Raw genomic sequence first — 21,453 nt, forward strand, 5'->3', positions numbered from 1 at the left:
CAGGTAATTAATTTGCAATTATTGTTGATGAAAATAGTTGCTAATCAATTTTGATCATCGATGAATCGTTTAAAGACGTTGTCTAATTTAAAATTGCCCAAATCTTCTGACTTTTAGCCTCTCAACGGTACTGATCTGATTTCTGTAGTTCACCATGAGAGCATCATTTATTTAATTGAAATAAAACATCTGCTCTTAATATGCAAAACAAAACAATGATCAAAAATGTTCATTTTAAGTTACTAAATCATCTGTTTGTTTGTTTTCCGCACCGTCAATTAGAAATAATATCCAGTTTTTGAATAAAGGGACAGAAATTGAAATGTTGCTTGTTTTTTATAAACAGATTAATCGATTATTGAAGCAATCATTAGTTGCAGTCCTACACTGGAAAACAACAATATTCATGGTATTGTTTGTAAAGCTTTTGAAACACGGTAAACATCCATCTGTTTTAAAGCTCATACTCGGCTTTGCTACGAAAACAAAGCCGTCCAACTCGCAGACATCTGAACCCATGCAGATTGCTCACAACTTCTTTGTTAATCTGTGTCTCTTGAAAGCTCTTTAATGACACATCCTCTTTATGGTTCACGCTGAAGTAACAGGAAGAGGAACATTTCAGTCGTGGCTTCACTATTGGAGTAACACGGTTGTGTCACACAGACATACACGTACACACTTATCAAACTCTTACTCCACTGTAAAATTCCACAGGCTGCCACTCAGTCTGCCTAAATGATGAATAAATTTTTCATTACATCAAACACTTTTTTTCATACAGTACCTCAGTCAAATCGTCGCCATGACAAACTTCACAGTTATCAGATCAGCCGAGCCAAAAGCACTAAAATCTGACCGTCATCCAGTGCCAAACACCCACTGCCAATTTTTTTTTTTTTTCTGAATTCTTTCCTTATGGGATATCTGCGTGAAGGCACACAAAGAAGGCAAACATTAGTTGCTGGTTGCTTTCCCCACATTAACTCAATAGGAGTGTGACTAACAAAGTCACATGCTTAATTAAGGAGTACAAGCACTGAAAAAATGGTGTGTTGAATTTACTCTAAATTTACCTCGTCAAGTGGTTGCAAAAGATAAAATCATTTGGATCCAGATTTTTTTAAAAGGGATGTCTAGTCTACTTTAAAAATGTTTATTTTGTGCTACAACATGATGAAATTAAAAAAAAAAGAAATTCAACAAAAAACGTTTTTTTTCAGTGTACTGTATAATGCTAGAAACCAAAATAATGACATCATACTAATGTGCGTGCAATGTCGTGAACAAGGGACAATGATGCTGATACAATATTATCCATGTACTTTGTGTACTCTTAAATACAATACTATACAATACAACACGATAAAACTTCATTTATATACTGCTTGTGTCAGAAGAAAGTTTAGTTTTCTACATTGTGTCACACATTACTCGCCCAAGTATAGTATGCCTATATGGACCTCGTTTTTTTGTGCACAAAAACAGAGACTGGGCTTGCGGTTAGGAGTAATTTAGCGAGAGCTAATGAGTTTAGTCCAACCTGTGACTGTTTATGTAGATGCCATTCACAAAGTCACAAAACATTCTATACACAAACGCCAGTGAGCTGAAGTTAATTTCCAATCATAAAATGAATGTTTAATATTCAGATATTTGCTTAGAGAAGCATACCAAACAGATGTCAAGTGTAAGTGAAAAACGGAATCCACATTTTGTGTTATCTGGCTCATCTTGCTCCTCGCCTGCTCCCCCGGCTGCAGGTAGCCTATACTCTTACTCAATCCTCTTCACAAACCCACAATAGCCCTGCCCAGCTTCTCTGCACAGCATACTTAAGCATCAGATCATCCCAAATGACACCCTCACATATTTTTGGACTCAACACAGATAGACAGAATTTAAAAGAACTGAAAGATCCAAGTAACTGTTTTGGTCTCGTAGAGAAAAAGGTAAATCTATTATTATTATTTGTGTAAAATATTTCTTAAAATCCCTGTAGTGACATGTTTTGTAATATAAGTATAGCAATTATAGTCCCGGGTGATATGCACTGTGATTTTGTAACATTATTTTTACTTGCAGGAACCAATTAAAGATGAATTTTGGAACATTTTCGCTGATTGTTGTACTTTTTGCCACAGCATCGACTAAACCAGTAAGACTCTATACTAACTTTCCACTCATCTACTGCTTTTTACATGTACCGGTCTTGTTAAAATCCTTATTTGCTCAGGTCAAGGAGTACATTCTGTATATTAGTGCGATTTTATATTGATTTTGAAATTGGAAATGTGTGTGTGAACTGCACTGTACTAGTAAATCAAGCATCTGAATGTGTAGTGGCAAACCAAAGTGTGTTTACCTTATATTTATTAATTTATGATAGAAATGTAACATTCACACTATCAGAGTTGAGGGCTATTGGTGATAAGAAGCTAAGTGGAAGTAGAAACCAATTTCAGATTTGACTTCACCTCACAATACAAGCTCTTAGTCAGTGATTGCATCATTAAACCAATGAATGTGAGCATCTTTTTAATATAACAATAGTACTCCTAAAATTGTAAATCACTTTTATCGTCGTATAAAAATGAGCATTTTGACTAAGAGGTGTATTTGTTATTCTGTTGTTCTCATTGATAGGCCTTACTGTATTATATTTTTCCCTTTCTTATTCCATTCTAAAGGTTGATGAGTACTGGCTGCAGGATGCTGACATTGCTGAAAATAACCCGAAAGGAGAATCACTTGCGAGGGTCAACTTGACTCTTTCCTCTGAGGCAGCTCAGTCACATGACTCATGGGAGTCCGAGTCCAGGGACGTCTCTGAAAGCGAATCCACTGAGGAGTCCATTGAGCTGACGTCCGAGGAGCCACTGCCAGAATCTTCCGAGGAGTCATCTGAAGAATCCTCTGAGGAGACACCTGATAGGTATTCTGGGCGGTCCAACATTCTTTCCTTCAAGGAATCATCCGAAGAATCTTTCGAGGAATCCTCTGAGGAGTCTTCCGAGGAATCCTCTGAGGATTCTTTCGAGGAATCATCCGAGGAGTCTTCCCAGGAGTCCTCTGAGGAGTCTTCCGAGGAATCATCTGAGGAGTCTTCCCAGGAGTCCTCTGAGGAATCCTCCGAGGAAGTTCCCGTCACAGATCCCATCATGACAACCGCAGAGGACAGAAACACCCCCACGCCCAAACCTGCCACCACAAGCTCAAATGAGCCAGGGACAACCACACCTGCTGTAGATGTGACGGTAAGCCGTGGCGTTTCCACAGAGGCTGAAAGAAGAGGAGACAACTAACATGGAGACCACAAACCTAAAAAAAATATCTAAAAAGGGCATGATTGTGGACAAAAACTGGATTGGAATCATTGTGTTCTAGACACATTTTTTTTTTTTTTCTAATCAAGCATATTGTAGCCGCCAGCGGATCAGGATAATGTTAATATAATTTAAAATTGTATTTATTTGAACACATTTGTTCATAACTATTCTAATGTATACTGTTAACTGTTTTCATGTACCATCATATTTACATACTGTACATCCAAAATCCCATCTAAAAATGTCAAGTTCCACAAAAATAATGGAAAAAAAAAAGATGTCAAAATGTTTGTTTTGTCACACAAAATGTCACTTACACATTGCATGTGGTGGAATAAAAAGAACACATTCATTGGTCTAAGGCACATTTGCACCATCTAGTGAGAGCTCAAATCAAACAAACAAAAACTGTGTCAATAAACTTCTCTCTCTTGACAGTGATAAGAAAACTGTGGCATTACAGCATACGGTGCAAACGGAGGGCGCCAAATGTGATGTGTTTGGTTGTCAACAATCATGTATTTATATTTAGTGGAGAAGCAAAATTCTTCTCTTGTACTTCATCTCATTAGATTATGAGAATGTCCCCAATGCTCTGTCTGTTCAGTGTATTATAAGATTATAACGACATCCAGTGGGAAAAGGCATGAATTAAAGAGTTGTATGGGACATTTACTTTTGAATTGCTTGCGTACAAATGTAACACAAAAAAAATATATTTTTAATATATGGATTTCTGAAAACATGTCTGTGACCGAGCATTTGGAATAACCTTTTTTCCCACGTGACATGACTAGCTAGGCTAGATGAAGACTCTATGGAAAGCAAGTTCATCCACACCAAACTCTCAGTCATGCTGGAACAGAAGAACTGCTCTAAAAAAAAAAGTAAGGGCCATGTCACCTTAGTTCCAGTGAAATGATTTCTACTTCAGCCTACAGGAATATTCCGGATAGTTCCATGCTGTCAACTTTGTGGTAACCATTTAGTGATTGCTTCTTCTTTTTCCAACATGACTGTGAAGCTGTGCACAAAGCAAAGTCCATAAGGACATGGGTGAAAGATTTTGGAGTGGATGAATTTGACTGGCCGGCGCAGAGTCCCGAGACCTCAACCTGATGCAACACCTTTGGAGCCAAACCTTCTGGTCCAGCATTAATGTGTGACTTCAAAAATACACTACTGGAAGATTGGTCAAAAGCTGCAAATTGTAGACCGACGTCATATTAAACTATGGACTGAGAATGGGATGTCACAGTCAAGGCAGTTGAGCGAAAACCTTTGGTGTTATAGTTTGTAATTTTTTATTTTTTTGTTGGACAGGGAACCGTACGTCCATTTTCTATGACTGAGTGGACTGGGACTTGAGAGTTGCGTGGCTTTAGAGTGCCTCGTTGTTATGGTGCGCAAAAGCCCCACGACAATCCAGTGGGATGAATTTCAGCCATAGGCTTTCAGTGAATATATTTTCACGACTCAAACATGTTGTTACGGTGTATGTAGGCATCAGAAAGATGCTCATGCTCATAAGTAGCATCCATTTTTTCCAAATCGGACAAATGGTTTGTGATTGACAATTGGCAGTTGAGGAGGGTTTCAGCAAATTCAGCAGACACGCCCACAAGGTTTGAAAGTTTGAAAGATACAATGGCCTTATTTTTTTTTACAATTTTGAAGGTTTACTTACCATTTTTTTACCATTTTTCTTTTTTTTTTTGCAGTCAGCGAGAGCTCAGGATGTCACGACACTACGTGCTGGCGCGCATGGGAAATGTGGTTGACTTTTGTCAAAACACTACTGCTTTTGTCCACATGGCGCCACCATAATCAACAAAAACTGACATATGACACATTGTTGCTTTAATGAAATGAATGAAAATTTTGCCATACAGTTGTTAGTACATATTTTGCAAAAATTGCAAAGGTTAAGCCAAAATGAACTATAATGTGATAGTTTTGACAAAAATATGACAAAATCACAACAGCTGCGTGTGAGAACAAGTGTGTCATTAAAGCTCAGATTTCTGATGAAAAGAAAGTAAAAATGCTATAATGGGTCTGAATATTATTCTCTTCAAATATTTTGAAATTTGACATTTAAATGAATGTTTAAAGGGGACATGTTTAAGCAGGTCAGTTTTTTGGGGGTAAATGTTACATACAACAAAGGCAGGTTTATTATTTAGTGCAATTTTTTTAATTGTATTATTTATTTGCAAAACATTATTTTTATGTTTAATTTGAGTTGAGGAAAGAAGGCAATACTAGAGAATCAAATGTTCAAATTAAGGAGACAAAATGACTTTCACTTAATCAGTTATGTTACATTTTACTTTTGGAGAATCACCAACACAGTGTGTGACGGAGTACTCATGCGATGACAAAAAGGTTTGTTGGCACACAAAACAAAAAAGCTTGGCAACTACTGCACTAAAGTGTTAAGATTGATTATTTTGAGGAAACTATTATTTGATTATGTAGTATGTTAATCTTCTTGTATCGTTTCAAATTGTGAGAACATTTTTTAATCTTTACAGTAAGTCATGTGGTCATCATTGCCGCATGAGGAGATTCTAGCTCAAGTCGTGTACTGGCAGAAGAATGTTGACAAATAAATTGGCATGCACAGGTCCAGGGATGCCCGAGTCCGGTCTTCGAGAGCCCCAATCCAGCCTGTTTTACATGTTTCCCTCCTCCAACACACTTAATTCAAATGCTCAGAATCATTATCAGGCTTCTGCAAAGCTGAGCTGAGTATTTGTATCAGATGTGTTGGAGGAGGGAAACATCTTAAAACAGGCTGGGTAGGGGCTCTCGAGACTTGGGCACCCCTGCACCTGTGCATGACATTAACAGCGTGTTTGCCGTGTTCACTACTGTGATGGGTAAAATGCAACGGATATTTTCACAAATATGCACATTAGTGACAAAAACGACAATTCTTTTGATCGTATCATTTACATGTGGTGATTTATTCCTCATCAATTCACAGTCAGCTTTAATTAATTATTTCCCCGCCAACTACAATTAGTTCCCCGCAGTTGCAGTCACAATACATTATAATAACAGACAGAATTGTGGCTGCTGGCCTAATACACAGTAATCGTACTTATTCATACTAATTTTGTTGAATCGGAAGGTTTGTACAAAACTTTGACTGCTACCGTGCCTTTCTGACATTTACACATCGATGTAATGGTTCAATGTGTTGTTTGTAAGAAAAACGAATTTATTTTGCCATTCATAGCTGAATAAATAAGACGTATGCAGGGTGAATTTAAGTAAAATAATTTTATTTATATTTTAGAAATGTTACAAAAAATACATTACAATAAACATGGGGGGCAGGGGTCCAAATGTAGTGTTAAGTATAAGAACTGAGGACACCAGCGGATTTTATACTATAGCAAGCAACAAGCTAAACCCCACACGAGGCAAATATATGGCTTCAAAGTTATGACGCTTGAATTGATGACTCATATTTGGATCCAACTGCATGTCCGATGGAATGCGAACCTGACATGTTTTGATTGGGTGTTGCTCTGCTGCATATATTTGCTTCCAGATTATTATTATTTTTTTTTTTTTGTCAGCAACATTAACAATTTTGGACCCCGTGCCTATGGGGGCAAGATTTTGAATTGAGCAGAAAAGACCTGTTTGAATTAGACAAATAAAGTTGTGTCAATGAGCTCCAAAATATTCTCTGAGCTCGATCAATAACTGATTGAAAACAAGCATTGGTTGTCTTGGATTGTCCCTGCCGTAGAAGGTATCTCCAAAGCGAACAGATTGCACCTGTGGGACGCCACCTGGCTTTTTGGACGACTTATTTGGCGGTGATGACCACGGGCATGTCAGTGGTTTCATGGCCCGTCTCATTCTCATCTGAGTCACTCTCCATGCTGTCGCTCTCGTCAGAATCGCTGTCAGCAGCTCCAGGGGTGGCTGTGGCCTCCTCACTGCTCTGCTCGTGTTCAGACTCCTCTTCCTCCTCCACATCTGCCGAGCTTCCGCTATCGCTTGTTCCATCATTCTCCTCCTCCGCTGGGAGAACGTCCTGGTTCTCAGGAGTGCTGGTATCCTCCTCCAGTATGTCGGAGTGCTCCTGGTAAGTCTGGAGCAAGGAATAAGAGCATTAATCAAGCTTTACACACACAGTTCCATAATAAATACAATGTTTTTTTTACTGTAAGATATACTTGAGTAGTTGTTTTACAGAACAATGTGATGTGTAATTAAGGACATTTATAGAATAGAATGGTACACTGAACACAGAGAGGCCAGAAATTGCCACACATCATCGCATTGGCTATACAACAGGTTTAATGTTGCTTTGGGGTGGCAATGTTTCACTGAAAGGCAGTGGCTGTATTTTCGGGTCTGCAATTCCTATTTTTTGTAGCTTTCCCATTGTACATGCTGTGTGTAACATTGTTCGTCTTGTCATCAGTAGACCCAGCCATGAGGTACCAAAGTCAGGAGCTCTCTAATTCACTTTTCCCAACGATATATGCATAAAAATGTATACAAATGTTTTTGCATACACTCTAACACACACACATTAATTAAGATTAATGAGATTAATTTAAATTTTATAACGCACTAAAAAAAAAAAAATACTCAGTTAACTCAGTTTTATTTACTTCCTGTAGCAGCTGACCTCTGCTCACTGTCCAGCCAAACTTAGGGGAGAGTCACTGTTGCAAAGACAGACTTTTAAGTAGTTTTACTTTAAAAAAAAATTGCTTGACGGCTCATTGGAGAAATCCAAAATAATTTGCACACTTTGCAAAGCCAAATTCAAATACCATATTAGTTGTCTGTCTTTGGTGTATCGTTCAGCTGTTATATTTTACAGGAAAAGAATCGTATTCAAGGATAAAAGAAAGCTATTAGAATAGTCTCAATAAATATTGTTTCCAAGCTTAATACCGGTATTGAAACATTTTCCGATTAACTATTTTAAAAATTTGACAGCACTAATATATATATATATATATATATATATATATATATATATATATATATATATATATATATATATGTATATATATGCAAATCACCTTAGGACACCTCATAGCTGACTACAGCCAGATGGAACGGGACTCATTTAAAGTGGAGAATCATCCAGCCAGCAATGTCAAAGCACCGGTTGAAACTCTGTAATTAGGATTTTCTTAAATTATGCCCCTGAGTATTTCGATTACTGTATTTTTTTTCTTCCTTTGAACGTTTGCACCCGAGGCATTACTGGTTTTGCAATATTGGTTTACTTTGGTTTTGTAGAACACAAGCAACTATGGTGGTCTTGAAGTTTTAAAAAGTGGATTGGCAAAGTGTTACATTGTAAAAACGAGTGTTAAATCACTGAGTTCTCATTCCCAAAACGTAATTATATGTACATATACCTACAGGTCTGAAAGAATCAAAGGACCAAAAATTACTGGCCGGTTTTTAGTACCTAGTCAACTTTCTCTAGCCCCTATCCCACTGACGGGCGAACATTTCCGACCGTTGGCAAAGGTAGAAAAATGCGCGTTCACGTCAGGGTTCGTTCAAGGTTGCAAGTGTTTGCCAAACAGTTGTCAGACGTTCAGCACACCTTCGCCTGTACTTTTCTTGTCGTAAGGAAATTTTGAACATGCTCAAAATTTCCTGCCGACAGTTTTGCGAACATTCAAAGAACCCTGGCGTGAACGCAACATTCGCTGCCTTCAAAAACACTTGCAATTGTTTGCCGCATAACCTGTTCATGGTCACGGAGAGCTGCAGCCTATGTCAGCTGACTCCGGGTGAAAGGCGAACTCCATCCTGGACTCGTCGCAAGTCAATCACAGGGCACATAGACCATTCATAACGTCACTGAGTGGCAAATGATCACACACTGTCTGCACTGTCGTCAAGCACTGCGAGTGTATCATCAGTGACTTTCTTTTGGTATTTTGACCATTTTTCATTTTCTGCAAATAAATGCTCTGAATTGCTATATTTGAATTTAAAATGTAACAATTATGCTGTCAGTATTTTTATGGAAGAAAACAAAAATGTTAATTGCACTCACACATACTTGTGGAAAAATCTGAGATCATTTTGCAGTGGTAATCTTTTTCCCCACAGTTATATGTATAATTGCCATGTCTGAGAAGGAAGAAATCTTAACATGGGTACTAACGTATTGATTTGACACAGAGTTGCTGAGGAAGTGATATTGAGATACCCTGTCTCCGTATCTTTCCAATATGGCAATGAGATTGACTATGGTTGATTAATCACAACACACTATATTTTAACTGTGAGGAAAAGCTTCAGGTCTTAGACCACAAACACATAGTTGGAACAAGCAGGATATTGAGGTCTTGTAAATATAGCCACCACATTACTGATACAACCAACCAAATGAGGAATAAATTACCCCTCTTGCAGCAAAGGTTTTTTTTGTTGTTGTTCTCGGTTTCATGTCGATATACTGTATAATTTGTACTTTGATTGATTTTCATCCTTAGATTTAAAATGATCAAACATTTTCAGCAGTCAGATCTGAACAGCCATAAAAAATAGCTTGCAACAACATACTATATTAAAAAAGAATCCAACTGACCTCACTGTTGTACACCTCTGGTGACTTCTCCACCTCATTGTCAATGGGCATGTCATAACCGGATTTTTTCCCTGTGTCAACATATTCATAGGACTTGTAAGATGAAGGTGCCTTGTGGTAGGTCTTCTCCTCCGCATAGACGTAGCTCTTGTAGTCACTGGGGTATCTTCCCATGCTGTCACCGCGGCCTGAATCCGTGTCTGTGACAATAGTGGGCAACAGGGGCTCCTCGGTCACAATTACAGGGGTCACTGTCTCGGGAGCAACAGTGGAAGACTCGCCAGACTCTGAGCTGTCTTCCTCATCTTCCTCTTCACTTTCCTGGAGGGACAAATCACATCCCAACATGAACGGAGGAGTCTCTCGAACTGCACATTTCAACTCAACCCAACTTTATTGATAGAACACTTTAAAACAACCACAGCTGCAATGCAAGTGTTGCACACAAAATACAAATCTGACATAAAAACAAAGACAGTTAAAAAAAATACCAAACACCATAACGTCTGTTGTCTTTTCAATGAAGTTCACGAAGTTTAGTGCCATCCAGGCTTTGAGTTCCTCCAGACAGGACAAGTGGCCTTAAGGAGAAGGCATCCTTTTTGCTTAGGGGGACATAGATACCATGCTTTCTTAAGATAGTACCCAGAGGCAGCAAATACAATGAAACAGCAAGGGCTCCAAAATTAAACCCTGGGGAACACCATACAACATGGATAGATATCATACATATGGGAAACATGTCTCATTGTTACAGTGCTTAATGCGTATGAAAAATCTGAACAACTATATTATCTATTATAGTGATTTTTTTATTTTTTTTTAAAGAATGTTAATTCACTCATTTTCCAGTGTTTTTCCTGTTCAGAGTCATGGTCAAACCTGCTGACTTTGGGTCAGGCGGCTACTAACCATACACACTCACAGTACCACTTGTTGGAAATGTAGAATCTTCAATGAATCCAACATGCACGTCTTTGGGATATAAGAGTTAGCCTAAGTGCCCAAGGGAAACCCTTGCAAACACAAGGAAAACATGCAAACGTCGCACAGGAAGGCATGTGCAGGGTTTCAAAGCCAGAACTTCTGAACTGAGAGGAAGAAGCGTGAGCCAGATGTTGGGGATTTAACCCACAACCCTAATGTGGATCATCAAATATGGTGGCAGACAATATGTGTTGGAACTACTCACGCTCTCCTCTGATTCATCTTCATCATCTTTGTCATCATCGTCATCGTCATCATCACTGTCTTTACTTGGTTCATCTTGGTTGTCGACGGAGGGTGTGTCTGTTGCAGCCTCTTCTGTAGTTTCAAAGTTGACTAAAGATGGCGTTTCGACTGCTGCCTGCTGCAAAAATGCAGAAATCCAAAGATTCACTGATAAATCATACAAGATTAACAGTCTTGGCACTGTATACTCAAATTTACATGTATTCTTTGTCTTACCTCATTAGAACCATCTGTGCTCTCATCTGAACCGACAGCAACCGGCGCTATAAATTTCTGGAATAACTAAAAACATCGGTTACTGTTGAGTTAAACAAACACAATCGAAATGTAAAATGTCCGTTTTAGTTTGACTGGCAGGAATGTCGTACCCTGAATGGTGACACATGGAAGCGAGTCAATTCGGCCATCTTTTTCCTGAAGAGTGAAGCTGCAGGTCGTCTGACCTGTGGACAAGATCTATGGTCAATGGTGATGTCTCACTCTCTGTCTGTCTGTCCGTCTGGATGTCTGACTTTATACCCACCACTTCTTCAGAGCTCTCTGCCGAACTCTCCGAATATTTTCTTGCCTGAAAAGCAAAGAATCGCAATCAATACAAAATAAAATAAAACTACAGTAATTGCCAAAGAAATTGTATGGGATCCTGAGAAAAAAAACAAAACACAAAAATTACAGCGCATCATAGATATGCACCAATATCATGCAAACATGAGCAGTACAGAAAGGACATCACTTCAATTTGATTGGCTGGTTGGAGCTTTGAATCTTACTGTCATATTGTAATTGTCATATTTCATACAGTTAAACTCAACTTAGTTGAAATGGATGGAAAACATAAGTTGTGGTTATCGATGCACATGAATTTTGAAGAAAACAAAGAGGAAATTACTCACTGGTCGGCAGAGAACTGCAGCAAAGAGCAGAACGAAAACAAATACCACTTTCATGGTGTCTTTTTGTTGTCTAGAAAAACAAAAGAAAAACAGAAGCACTCATTTTGAGTTGAAACAACGAAATACATTTTTGAAGGCAATAAAAAAAAACATGTATATATATATATATATATATATATATATATATATATATATATATATATATATATATATATATATATATATATATATATATATACATATATAAATAAAAAAAGATCCAATTAGAGACTTTAAATTCGAGGCCATGGAACATTGAAGTTCATTATGTTCATTATTGTTAGCTCATAGGAGGAAGAACAAGTAAGTTTAGACTCCGGTTGTGTAATTTATTACTTGTGTAGCAGTGTTAAGAACACAGCATGAAAAGAGTTAAATCGCAAGTTAAAATTAAAACGCATCCGCCACAAGACCCAAAAATATGGGAACAACTAAAATGCCAAGTGATACACCCACCCGCACACACGCACACACACACACACACACACACACACACAAGCAGACATACAGGGCAAAAAACTAACATCTCATTCCAAAACCATGCCTAGTAATCTATTGCCGCCCAACCTCAACTCGTCTAATTTTTTTTGGCTTCCAAAAAAGTCGCAGGGATTTTCTACCACTCAGCCTCAAAGGCAAGACACTGCTGTTTGTCAAGCTCACTGTGCTGTTTCTCTGAGCGTCTTGCAAGCATGAAAATAAACTGCAAACTGTGAATTATTTGGCCTGTCTACTCAAGAAGATGGTGTAATTGTACGTTGCTCAAATTAACTGGTCCTATTTAAGTAACCGCAGGAAAACTATTCACAACAACTTGCTGAGATGCTCTTAGGCAGTATTCAGTTCCACTGTAATCCTACTACTACTTTCCAGATGTTATACAATAAATGTTCTTGCAGCTATTAAAAGCAGCTCATAGTAAGCAAGTATTAGCTTCGTCAAACCTGAGTCCCTCCCAAACACTCCATGTTGTCATTCACATTTTATGAATTTGTACTAACCTTATTTGGAGAAGCAGGAAGGTTGTGCAAGAGGACAACTGATGAGGTTTGATGGCAGTATGTTCCCTGGATGCTGTGCGCTGTCCTGTGATGCTGCTGCAGTCACCCTGCTGGCCTTTAAATCCGTATGCTTCTGTCAGCAGCCAATCAGAGCCGAGACTGTGATGTCATGAGGTTAACCGCTCCATGGTCCACCTCTTGTCTGTCTCCCCCACTCTTCCTTTGGTTTGTGGTTTGGGGGCTAACGCACGTACACACATACAGAGAATTTAATTAATCGAAGAAAATGTTCTGGCATGATGTAGTAAAAAAAACAAAAAACATCAACAAGCACGATGACAATGATTCAACTTCCTTACAGACAGAAAAATGTCTGCGGATAATTGACAATTTGTCTGCAAGAGCAGACTGATTCATCTTAAACTGTCAAGTGAAGAGAATTACCAGCTTTTTTTGTGGGCATATCCTGCATGTATAACTAAATTTGGCAGGCATGCACCATTAAAAGAGCAAACACCAAATGGGTAAAGGGCATTGGCTGGTTGGTACAAATAAACGTGATGTGTCATCTCATCAAAATTACGTTTCCTGCGCACTTACCCGGCATTCTCCCGCATTCCCAAAACATGTACATGGCCATATACGTACATGCACCTGTGTCACGCTAGAGCTAAAACTGACATTAGTTATTGTTATAATACGTATGCTGAAAAAAAAATAAATGAAAAAACTGATGCATGACGTCATCCTGCCCATTTTAGTTGAGAAAAAAATAAAAACATTTCATGATTATTGATATCATGATTACTGACTAAAATCATCAGTTATCACTCATATCACCATAAAGCTGAAAGGAATACATTAAAAACATTGCAACAAGTTTTATTTTGAATACAAAAATGATACAACCAACAACATCATGCACTTTTTGCGTATTAGTAATTGTAAACCGCACCAGCAAATGAATTTGCATGCATAAAAGACCACACAAAATTCACGGTAAATAATGACTCATATTTAACTAACAAGTTTTGACTAGTGATTACTTAGTGGATGTGTTCTTTGTACCCTCTGCATACTGGGTATCTGTATTGAATTAAATTTCCATTTGTATGTGACCCAAAATTTCGATCAGGTGATTAATGGGAATAGGAAACCTATAAATACATTTCCATGTTGACGCCTTCATCACGTTGACTCAGCTACATCACATGCATCAGATGGGAAGATTTGACAACTAATAAAACAAGAGAAGGAATTTAAAAAAAAAAGGTGTGGTTTGAGCTAATTCCTAAATCAGCATACAAACATACAATATCAATATGTGGATATACTACAGTATTACATATTTGTATTTTGGATAAGTATAATTTTTGCAGTAAACTGACTACGTACTAAAGCGTTAGACACAATGGCATTATGATAGCGGATGATATCAAAAACATGCATGGACATTATTGCAATGTTTGACATGTTCCTAAAGAAATTACATTATTCTTTTCAAATGAAAGAAATTGTTTTTTTTTATAAACAGGCTCAATCTAGTCTTATCTAATTAATTGTAATAACTTACAATTTGTCTATGAGTGGTTCTCAGGAAGTTTGGTCCAGCCAAATGCTCAAACGCTGACCCACTTTGATTTCACTGCTTACAATATTTCAAGCATACTGCAGAGATAAAATAAATAAAATTAATGTGATGTGTGCTGTCGTTTGTGTGTGAATATGTTTTGAGTGGTGAAAATTAGCTGTGGCGACAATTCCTGCTCCTGACATGCCAACCCACCCATGTAAATAAATGCCCTTAAAATGCAGGTTTCAAAAACAGTCCCACCTACAAAGCCTCCATTGTTTCATTTTGCCTGCATTACTCTTACATAATAATAATAACAATAACAATAATAATAATCATAAGAAGAAGAAGAAGATTGATTGGACTCTCTAAATTGCCCCCAGGTGTGATTGTGAGTGTGGATGTTTGTTTGTCTCTGTGTGCCCTGGCAAACAATTCAGGGTGTCCCCCGCCTACTGCCCGAAGACGGCTGGGATAGGCTCCGGCACGCCCGCGACCCTTGTGAGGATAAGCGGTACAGATAATGGATGGATGGATAAGAAGAAGAAGAAGAAGAAGTATAAGAAGAAGAAAAAGAAAAAGAAGAAGTAGAAGACTACATGTTCAGCGACGGAATTAAATGTTGCATTTTCCAATCTGCTGTCGTTTACTGTGGCAATATGGAAACGCAGAGGTTGGACCAAGTGACACAGGCGCACCCAAAATGAGGACACACAGTGACAGAAACTTAATATCACTACACTACACTAACATAACATACGTCCTCTGCCATTATTACTGCCTCTCACAATGTTCCATGATGATTGGGTGGGTGGGTGATGTTATTCCTGTGTCTGGCCTGGCTATATTGTCTCACTTCTTCTTTCCATTTTGGCATGTTGGTCTGGTAGTCAGTTTATTTTCAACACAAGGACATTTTATGGACTGGAAGACGACAGTTACATTTGTAGGCGGATGAAGTAGTACTTCTGTTTGTAATTGTACTCATCTCCTGATTGGTTAAACTTGCCTTGTCAACATCAGTATGATGGGATGTATTTGTCTCAAAATTATCAATCATTGGAGATGGCCACTTTACCCTATTTTTCCAGTCCGTCCGCCATCCCCGACCTGAGCACCCTCCGTCCTTATTCCTAAAAATAATCATCCTCCGACCCCGTCCATTCTCGTCCTTATCACCACTTTTGCTATTTTGCCATTTTGGTGAAAAGCTTTCCTTTTTGCATGATAGTTTCGCAAAAATAATAGCCAATTGTTACTAAAAATGTTCTTGAGTCATCAGAAAACAACGTACAGTAATAGAGTATAACTGATATTTGTAGTCTGTATTGTTGATTATTTTAAATGACATATATACATACATACATACATACATACATGCATAGGATTATATTTATGGTTAAGGTACATGCATATTTTTGCAATGTGGGAAGAGGAAGTACCAGAGTACCCGGAGAAAGAACACAAGCGCGTGGAGAAAATGCAAATTCCACACAAAAAGCAGTACATGATATTTACCTCCAAATCTTAATCCCTCATCTCTTACCAAGGCATTTTGTACAGCGCTTTGTTTCAAGTTTGTGGGAATATTTTAGAAAAGGCCCCTTTCTCTTCCAGATTGACCGGCCAGTGCACAAAGCGGGGTCCTAATGGTATGCTTGAATCTGTTACCTATCGATGAACTTGACTGAGCTCTGCGCCGTCACCTTGAGGACAAACTAGAAGCGAGATTGTGAGCCAGGCCTCTCCCTTTATTTTTTTTAGCTGCTGCATGGTGTAGACCAGCTCGATGTCATAAATCTTGCTGAAAAAGTGTCATATATTTTAATGACATACTCATGACACTGGAAAGTAGTTTGATATAAATGTATCGGTTTCTATAAAATTATGATTAGATATGTTGACTTCACTGGTATTAACTGTTGAAAGACACTAGTCCTAATCATGGCGGTGAGCTGGAGCCGATCCTAGCTGACTTGTCTTTTTTTAAGCAATGTATAATGTAGACAAATGCAACAAAAACAGATTGAGCAGCGAGCATTATTACGCTATAACAACACGAATGGCCATTTTTATTGCTTCGGCTCTATCCGAATAGCCTCAGAGTTTTCTGTTTAAATTTTGCTGGAAGTTGCATTTGTACGGCGCTTTTATTTTTTCATGCTGCACTAATATTCACATTTGTGTGATGCGATTGGTAGGTGGACAGTGACGCATGAGTCTGGTTGTGGGTGGAGGGATAAAGGGAGTGGATCGTTCATTGAACAGCCTGACTGTTTGTTTTGTGATTAATCAGAGGACTGTCTGGTTTTCTCACTGTTGCCATTTACAGGAGGGAACAAAGTAATATGCATGGTTCATGATCACATGTTCATCTGGACTTCATCATTTTTCCTTTAATGGTGTGATGTTGCAGTTAAAATTGTTGTGCTGAAACTTACCTTCAATAACAACATTAAAAATAAAGGGTCTTTTCCAAGTGTTCGACCCTCTACACAACTTTTATTTATCTTAAAGACTTTTTGGTTTTTATCAGTACTGACGAACTGGGTTATCACACATTTAATGACAATGCTCGTTGGGGATCTCAGACTTTATGACTTGTCAAACCAACGAGCAACTAAGTTGAATAATATGAACTTTCCCAAAACTCTTGGACAGACCTGGATAACAAACACTTTACTGTAGGTGTCTTTTGCTCAGCTTGGTGAAGCCAATTAACAAGAAAAAAAAAGTTTGGTTCAAATCAGTATTGACAATCAATGGTCCCTACAAATTTCAGACCGAGTTAGAGTAGAGGGGAGTGAATCAAATAAAAAGACTAATCCTGTATAATGGTTATAGTAATGAATGGTTGTAAGTCTGACCAAACTTAATTGTATTCTGTTATACAGATAAACTTATCAAAGCTATATATAACGATACAAATATAATTAGTTAGATGAGTGCTGCTGTCAAATCGAATGATATGGAAGTGTAATAATTCCCATTTAGTGACCCAATTTGAATTCTACAATTCATCTGCAAATGATCAAAATCTGGGTACCATTCTGGAGTCAACCAATGAAGCTGGACATTCATGTATAGGGTAGGTTTGGAATTTTCATTATGGTTAATTTTGATTTGTTTTTTTTTTTTAATTTTTAATGTAGTTAGTTTAAATTTGTTTTCAGAGCAGGTTCGTTAGTTTTGATTAGTTTTAGTTTTCTATTTTTAGGTAACGGTATTTCATGTGTGCATGATTTTTTTTTTTTTTTTTCTAAACACAGTAAGTATTATGGAGTAAAAACTCAATAAAAATATTTTAAAAAGATTTTAAAAATAACTATCCGCATAACCTGCTAAGAAACTTGCTCGCAGAGGTGGGATTTTCATCAGACCGACGGACGATCAGTCCGTCACTGACGGACGACCGATTTGCTGACGATTGACGCATGACGAGACACTTTTTAAAAATGACGAACTGACAAATGACAGAAATGGGATTTCATCCGTCAGCGGAATCGTCATCCGTCGCTGACGGACCATTAGTGTATCACTGGCGGACGCTCCTTTTTTTTACCTATTTTGGGGGGACTGACGGACTAACAAACTTCTGACGGACTAACTGACTTAAACCTTTCATGCACAGTGGTTACTACACTGGACAGCTATTTAAAAGTTGCTTTCGCCTATATTTAGTAATCTAAAAAATATATTTATATTTTAAATAATTGCATCAAATCATAATTAATGCATGAAAGGGTTAAAATATATTTTTTAACTCAGATTAATTAATATAGGCGAAAGCAACTTTTAAATAGCTGTCCACTGTACATGAAAGGGTTAAATGACAGACTGGCCGATGGACTGACGGATTGATGATTACAATTCAGTTCATCGCGACAAAATGACGGATTGACGGATGACAGACCAGCAACATTTTGGAAAATGCCCACCTCTGCTTACTAGACTGTAAAAAGTCTGCCACAAATACATTTCAATGCATCATTGACACCGGAGCCCAAAACACCTTGTGATAGGAAAAATATTTTGTTTTCACATCGGCAAATAGTTCAGTGAATTTGCAGCAGGACTTTGTGATTTGTGGAATACATTGTGAAAGCACACCGAAAAGTATCCAGTACTTTCAGAAGATGATCTCATTCTACAAAAAGAAGAGTGGCTCAAACAACACAGCAACGCAGATGGCTTGACTAGTGGTCCCTGTCTTCTCCACTCTCCCCTGCCTGTCCCTTTTTGCTTGTCCCAATAGTAGATATCTCCGAGGAAGTCTCTGAGGAAGTAGTAGATATCGCCGAGGAAGCAGCCACGGTTATTTTGGAGACTTAGGCAGGGGAAGATGGTTGCGTGGACATTCAAAGACATTCCTCACAATCATGAGTCCCCTTCGTAACAGGTAGTTTGCTACACTGGGAGTTGTTTTGGTCCACGCAAGTAGTTTTTGTATACAGCCTACGTTCATTCACATGAAACATGACAAAAATACAGACAAACGCAAATTTTCCAGATCTTCAGTTACACTGGAGCACAGATCTCAAATTCCTCTGGGCTTGATGACTGTGGAATTATACCCCATATGCAGCCATCAAATTTTCAGCACAGAATTGTGTTTGGTTTGGCATGTACTTCAGACAAGTCTTGCATTTGTCCTCAAGGTTGTTATTACTCTTCGGAACTTCCTGTAGCTTGTCTCACAACAGGCAGAGTCGGGTGATCGTATATTGGAACTCTGTACAGATAAAGCAGCAAGACAAATATCCGATGGAAACAAGTGACTTATAATTTCTTATATTTCGATTCCAAGTGAAGATCTCCGGCAAAGCTACAACAATAAGTACTCAACACAATTGTGTAAGTGAAGGGTACCACCAAAATAACTTACGGTACCTAATAACATCCATCGTGGTATGCCACGTAAAGGATAGAGCTAAACGCATGTCATTGTGATGATTGGTTGACCGAGAATTGTAATTTTATAATGTAATCGTAATTTGTATATATATGAAGAATACAAATGTGGCTTTGGATAATATCACCCTATCTGCTCATACTGGACAGTTTACAGCATGACTGTGTTTGATTGGCAACATAGTTTGTCTCACCAGGGTGTGTTCTTCATAGTTGTGGCTGTGAGCGCATGTTGCCGGGAGAATTATTGGGTGGGAAATGTAGATTTGTTTTTGTACGCTTCATGAATTACCCATATACAGAAATAAGTGTTGCAAGTTCATCTGAGTAAAGTTAGTGTAATGACTAAGGCTTATGCAATAAAAGGTACCACACCAATATTTTTCATTGGGTTTCAGTGGTGGAAAAAAAACAAACAGCTAGCTTATGCAAATGTTATCTGATTGTGCAAATGGTCATTGTCGCAATAGTTCACCTTTTTAGGGAAGAGATTCTGGATGATGCTGTGTCACGTTGAAATAATGTATGAATTGTATATTGTATGATGAAATTTAAAAAAATGCACAAACTGAATTGTGGCTAGAGCCATGTGTAGTCAAAACTATTTTTGTTTGAGGGTGTGGCTGCAGAGGGGCTGCAAGGGTTATTTGTGTCTGTAAGAATGGCCGCTGTGGTCGTGTTGTGGTCAGACTCAAACCAGACTTTTACGCGCTTGAGCAAAGTTGGGGCAAAGAAGGAGCGATGAGGACTGGAAAGAGAAGAAAAGCGAAATCATTTCCCCCAACTACCTGCAAATGATCTCTATCCATCCATCGAGTTTATTTACAGCGTGTCCTCATGAGGGTCACGGGTGAGAGGGAGCCTATCCCAGCCTATCCCTGCGCTGGTCGCCAGGCCATCACTACCACAATGGTCGGATAAACCTTTTGTTTATCAAACCGTCTGTTTTGTGTTATTGGGTGATAATTGAGTTAAAGCTCTCATGTCATCCAAATCCGTTTTTCCCCTGTTATATACGCATGATGTCAAAATTAGTCTGTGACCTGTTAATGACTTCTTACATTACGCAGCATACACAACAAGCCATAAGTACTCGTATTATTTACAATAAGTTTGTACAGCACTGGGCCTTTTTCTGCCACAAAAAAAGAAAAACCTGCAATTTCGTACTTTATTGGATGTTTTCAGCCCATGAAAATGGGTTAGGGTTAGGATTAATCCCAATCAGAGCAAATGTAGTTTTTGTATTGTCACCTTCTTAAAATAAGAGGTTTCCTCCTGCAACACACCTGATTCAAACGATCGGGATGGGGATCAGGCCCCTGCAGAACTTGCTGATGAGTCGATCTTTTGAAACAGGTGTGTTGCAGCAGGGAGAGATGGAAAACATGCAGGACAGCGGCCCTCGAGGACCGGAGTTCGACACCTGTGGTCTAAGTCATATTTTGACCCCAACCAAAAAAAGAATGGCCTTAAGCATCTCTTTAGGATACTGGCCACTTCGGTTAAAATCGGCTACATTTGGACATAAGTGTTTTTCACAGGACAGCGACGAAACCTTTTCCCTTACTGTGGCCAACCACCTGATAATACTAATGTACTCATTCTGCTCCATTTTTGCTGTTTTAGTCTCATCCCAACAGATGTGTTCACCGCAAATAGTTTCATCATTACCTTCATTATGTAAGGAGGAAATTAATTAGACCTTGTTTTTTATAGGGAATAGCATAATGTAGTCTACTCGTTTCCAATGGCATAATCTCACACAATTTTATTGTGGTGTGCATGTGACACAGCGTCATTGTGGCACACATCACTTTGGTCCCTCCAATTGTACGCCAAGCCAGCATTATAAACTATGAAAGTCACAGTG

At 38.3% G+C, this 21,453-nt stretch overlaps 2 protein-coding genes across 2 annotated transcripts; one reads left to right on the forward strand and one right to left on the reverse strand.

The window, feature by feature from the left end:
* Nucleotides 1-1,869: 1,869 nt before the first annotated feature.
* Nucleotides 1,870-3,998, forward strand: scpp8 (secretory calcium-binding phosphoprotein 8). The gene is made up of 3 exons (XM_086053730.1): nucleotides 1,870-1,952; nucleotides 2,086-2,158; nucleotides 2,691-3,998. Exons 2-3 carry the CDS (start codon nucleotides 2,099-2,101, stop codon nucleotides 3,303-3,305), a joined length of 675 nt encoding a protein of 224 aa, XP_085909856.1. The 5' UTR covers nucleotides 1,870-1,952; nucleotides 2,086-2,098; the 3' UTR covers nucleotides 3,306-3,998.
* Nucleotides 3,999-6,926: 2,928 nt separating this feature from the next.
* spp1 (secreted phosphoprotein 1) lies at nucleotides 6,927-13,172 on the reverse strand. The gene is made up of 8 exons (XM_086053837.1): nucleotides 13,097-13,172; nucleotides 12,057-12,126; nucleotides 11,687-11,731; nucleotides 11,532-11,606; nucleotides 11,380-11,445; nucleotides 11,123-11,281; nucleotides 9,931-10,251; nucleotides 6,927-7,446 (listed from the first exon to the last, which is right to left on the reverse strand). The coding sequence occupies exons 2-8, from the start codon at nucleotides 12,108-12,110 to the stop codon at nucleotides 7,159-7,161; spliced, it is 1,008 nt and encodes a 335-aa protein (XP_085909963.1). The 5' UTR covers nucleotides 12,111-12,126; nucleotides 13,097-13,172; the 3' UTR covers nucleotides 6,927-7,158.
* Nucleotides 13,173-21,453: the final 8,281 nt, after the last annotated feature.

Source organism: Filicampus tigris, chromosome 15 (assembly GCF_054856515.1).
Source record: "Filicampus tigris isolate MCC_2025a chromosome 15, RoL_Ftig_1.0, whole genome shotgun sequence".
Classification (NCBI taxonomy): Eukaryota; Metazoa; Chordata; class Actinopteri; order Syngnathiformes; family Syngnathidae; genus Filicampus; species Filicampus tigris.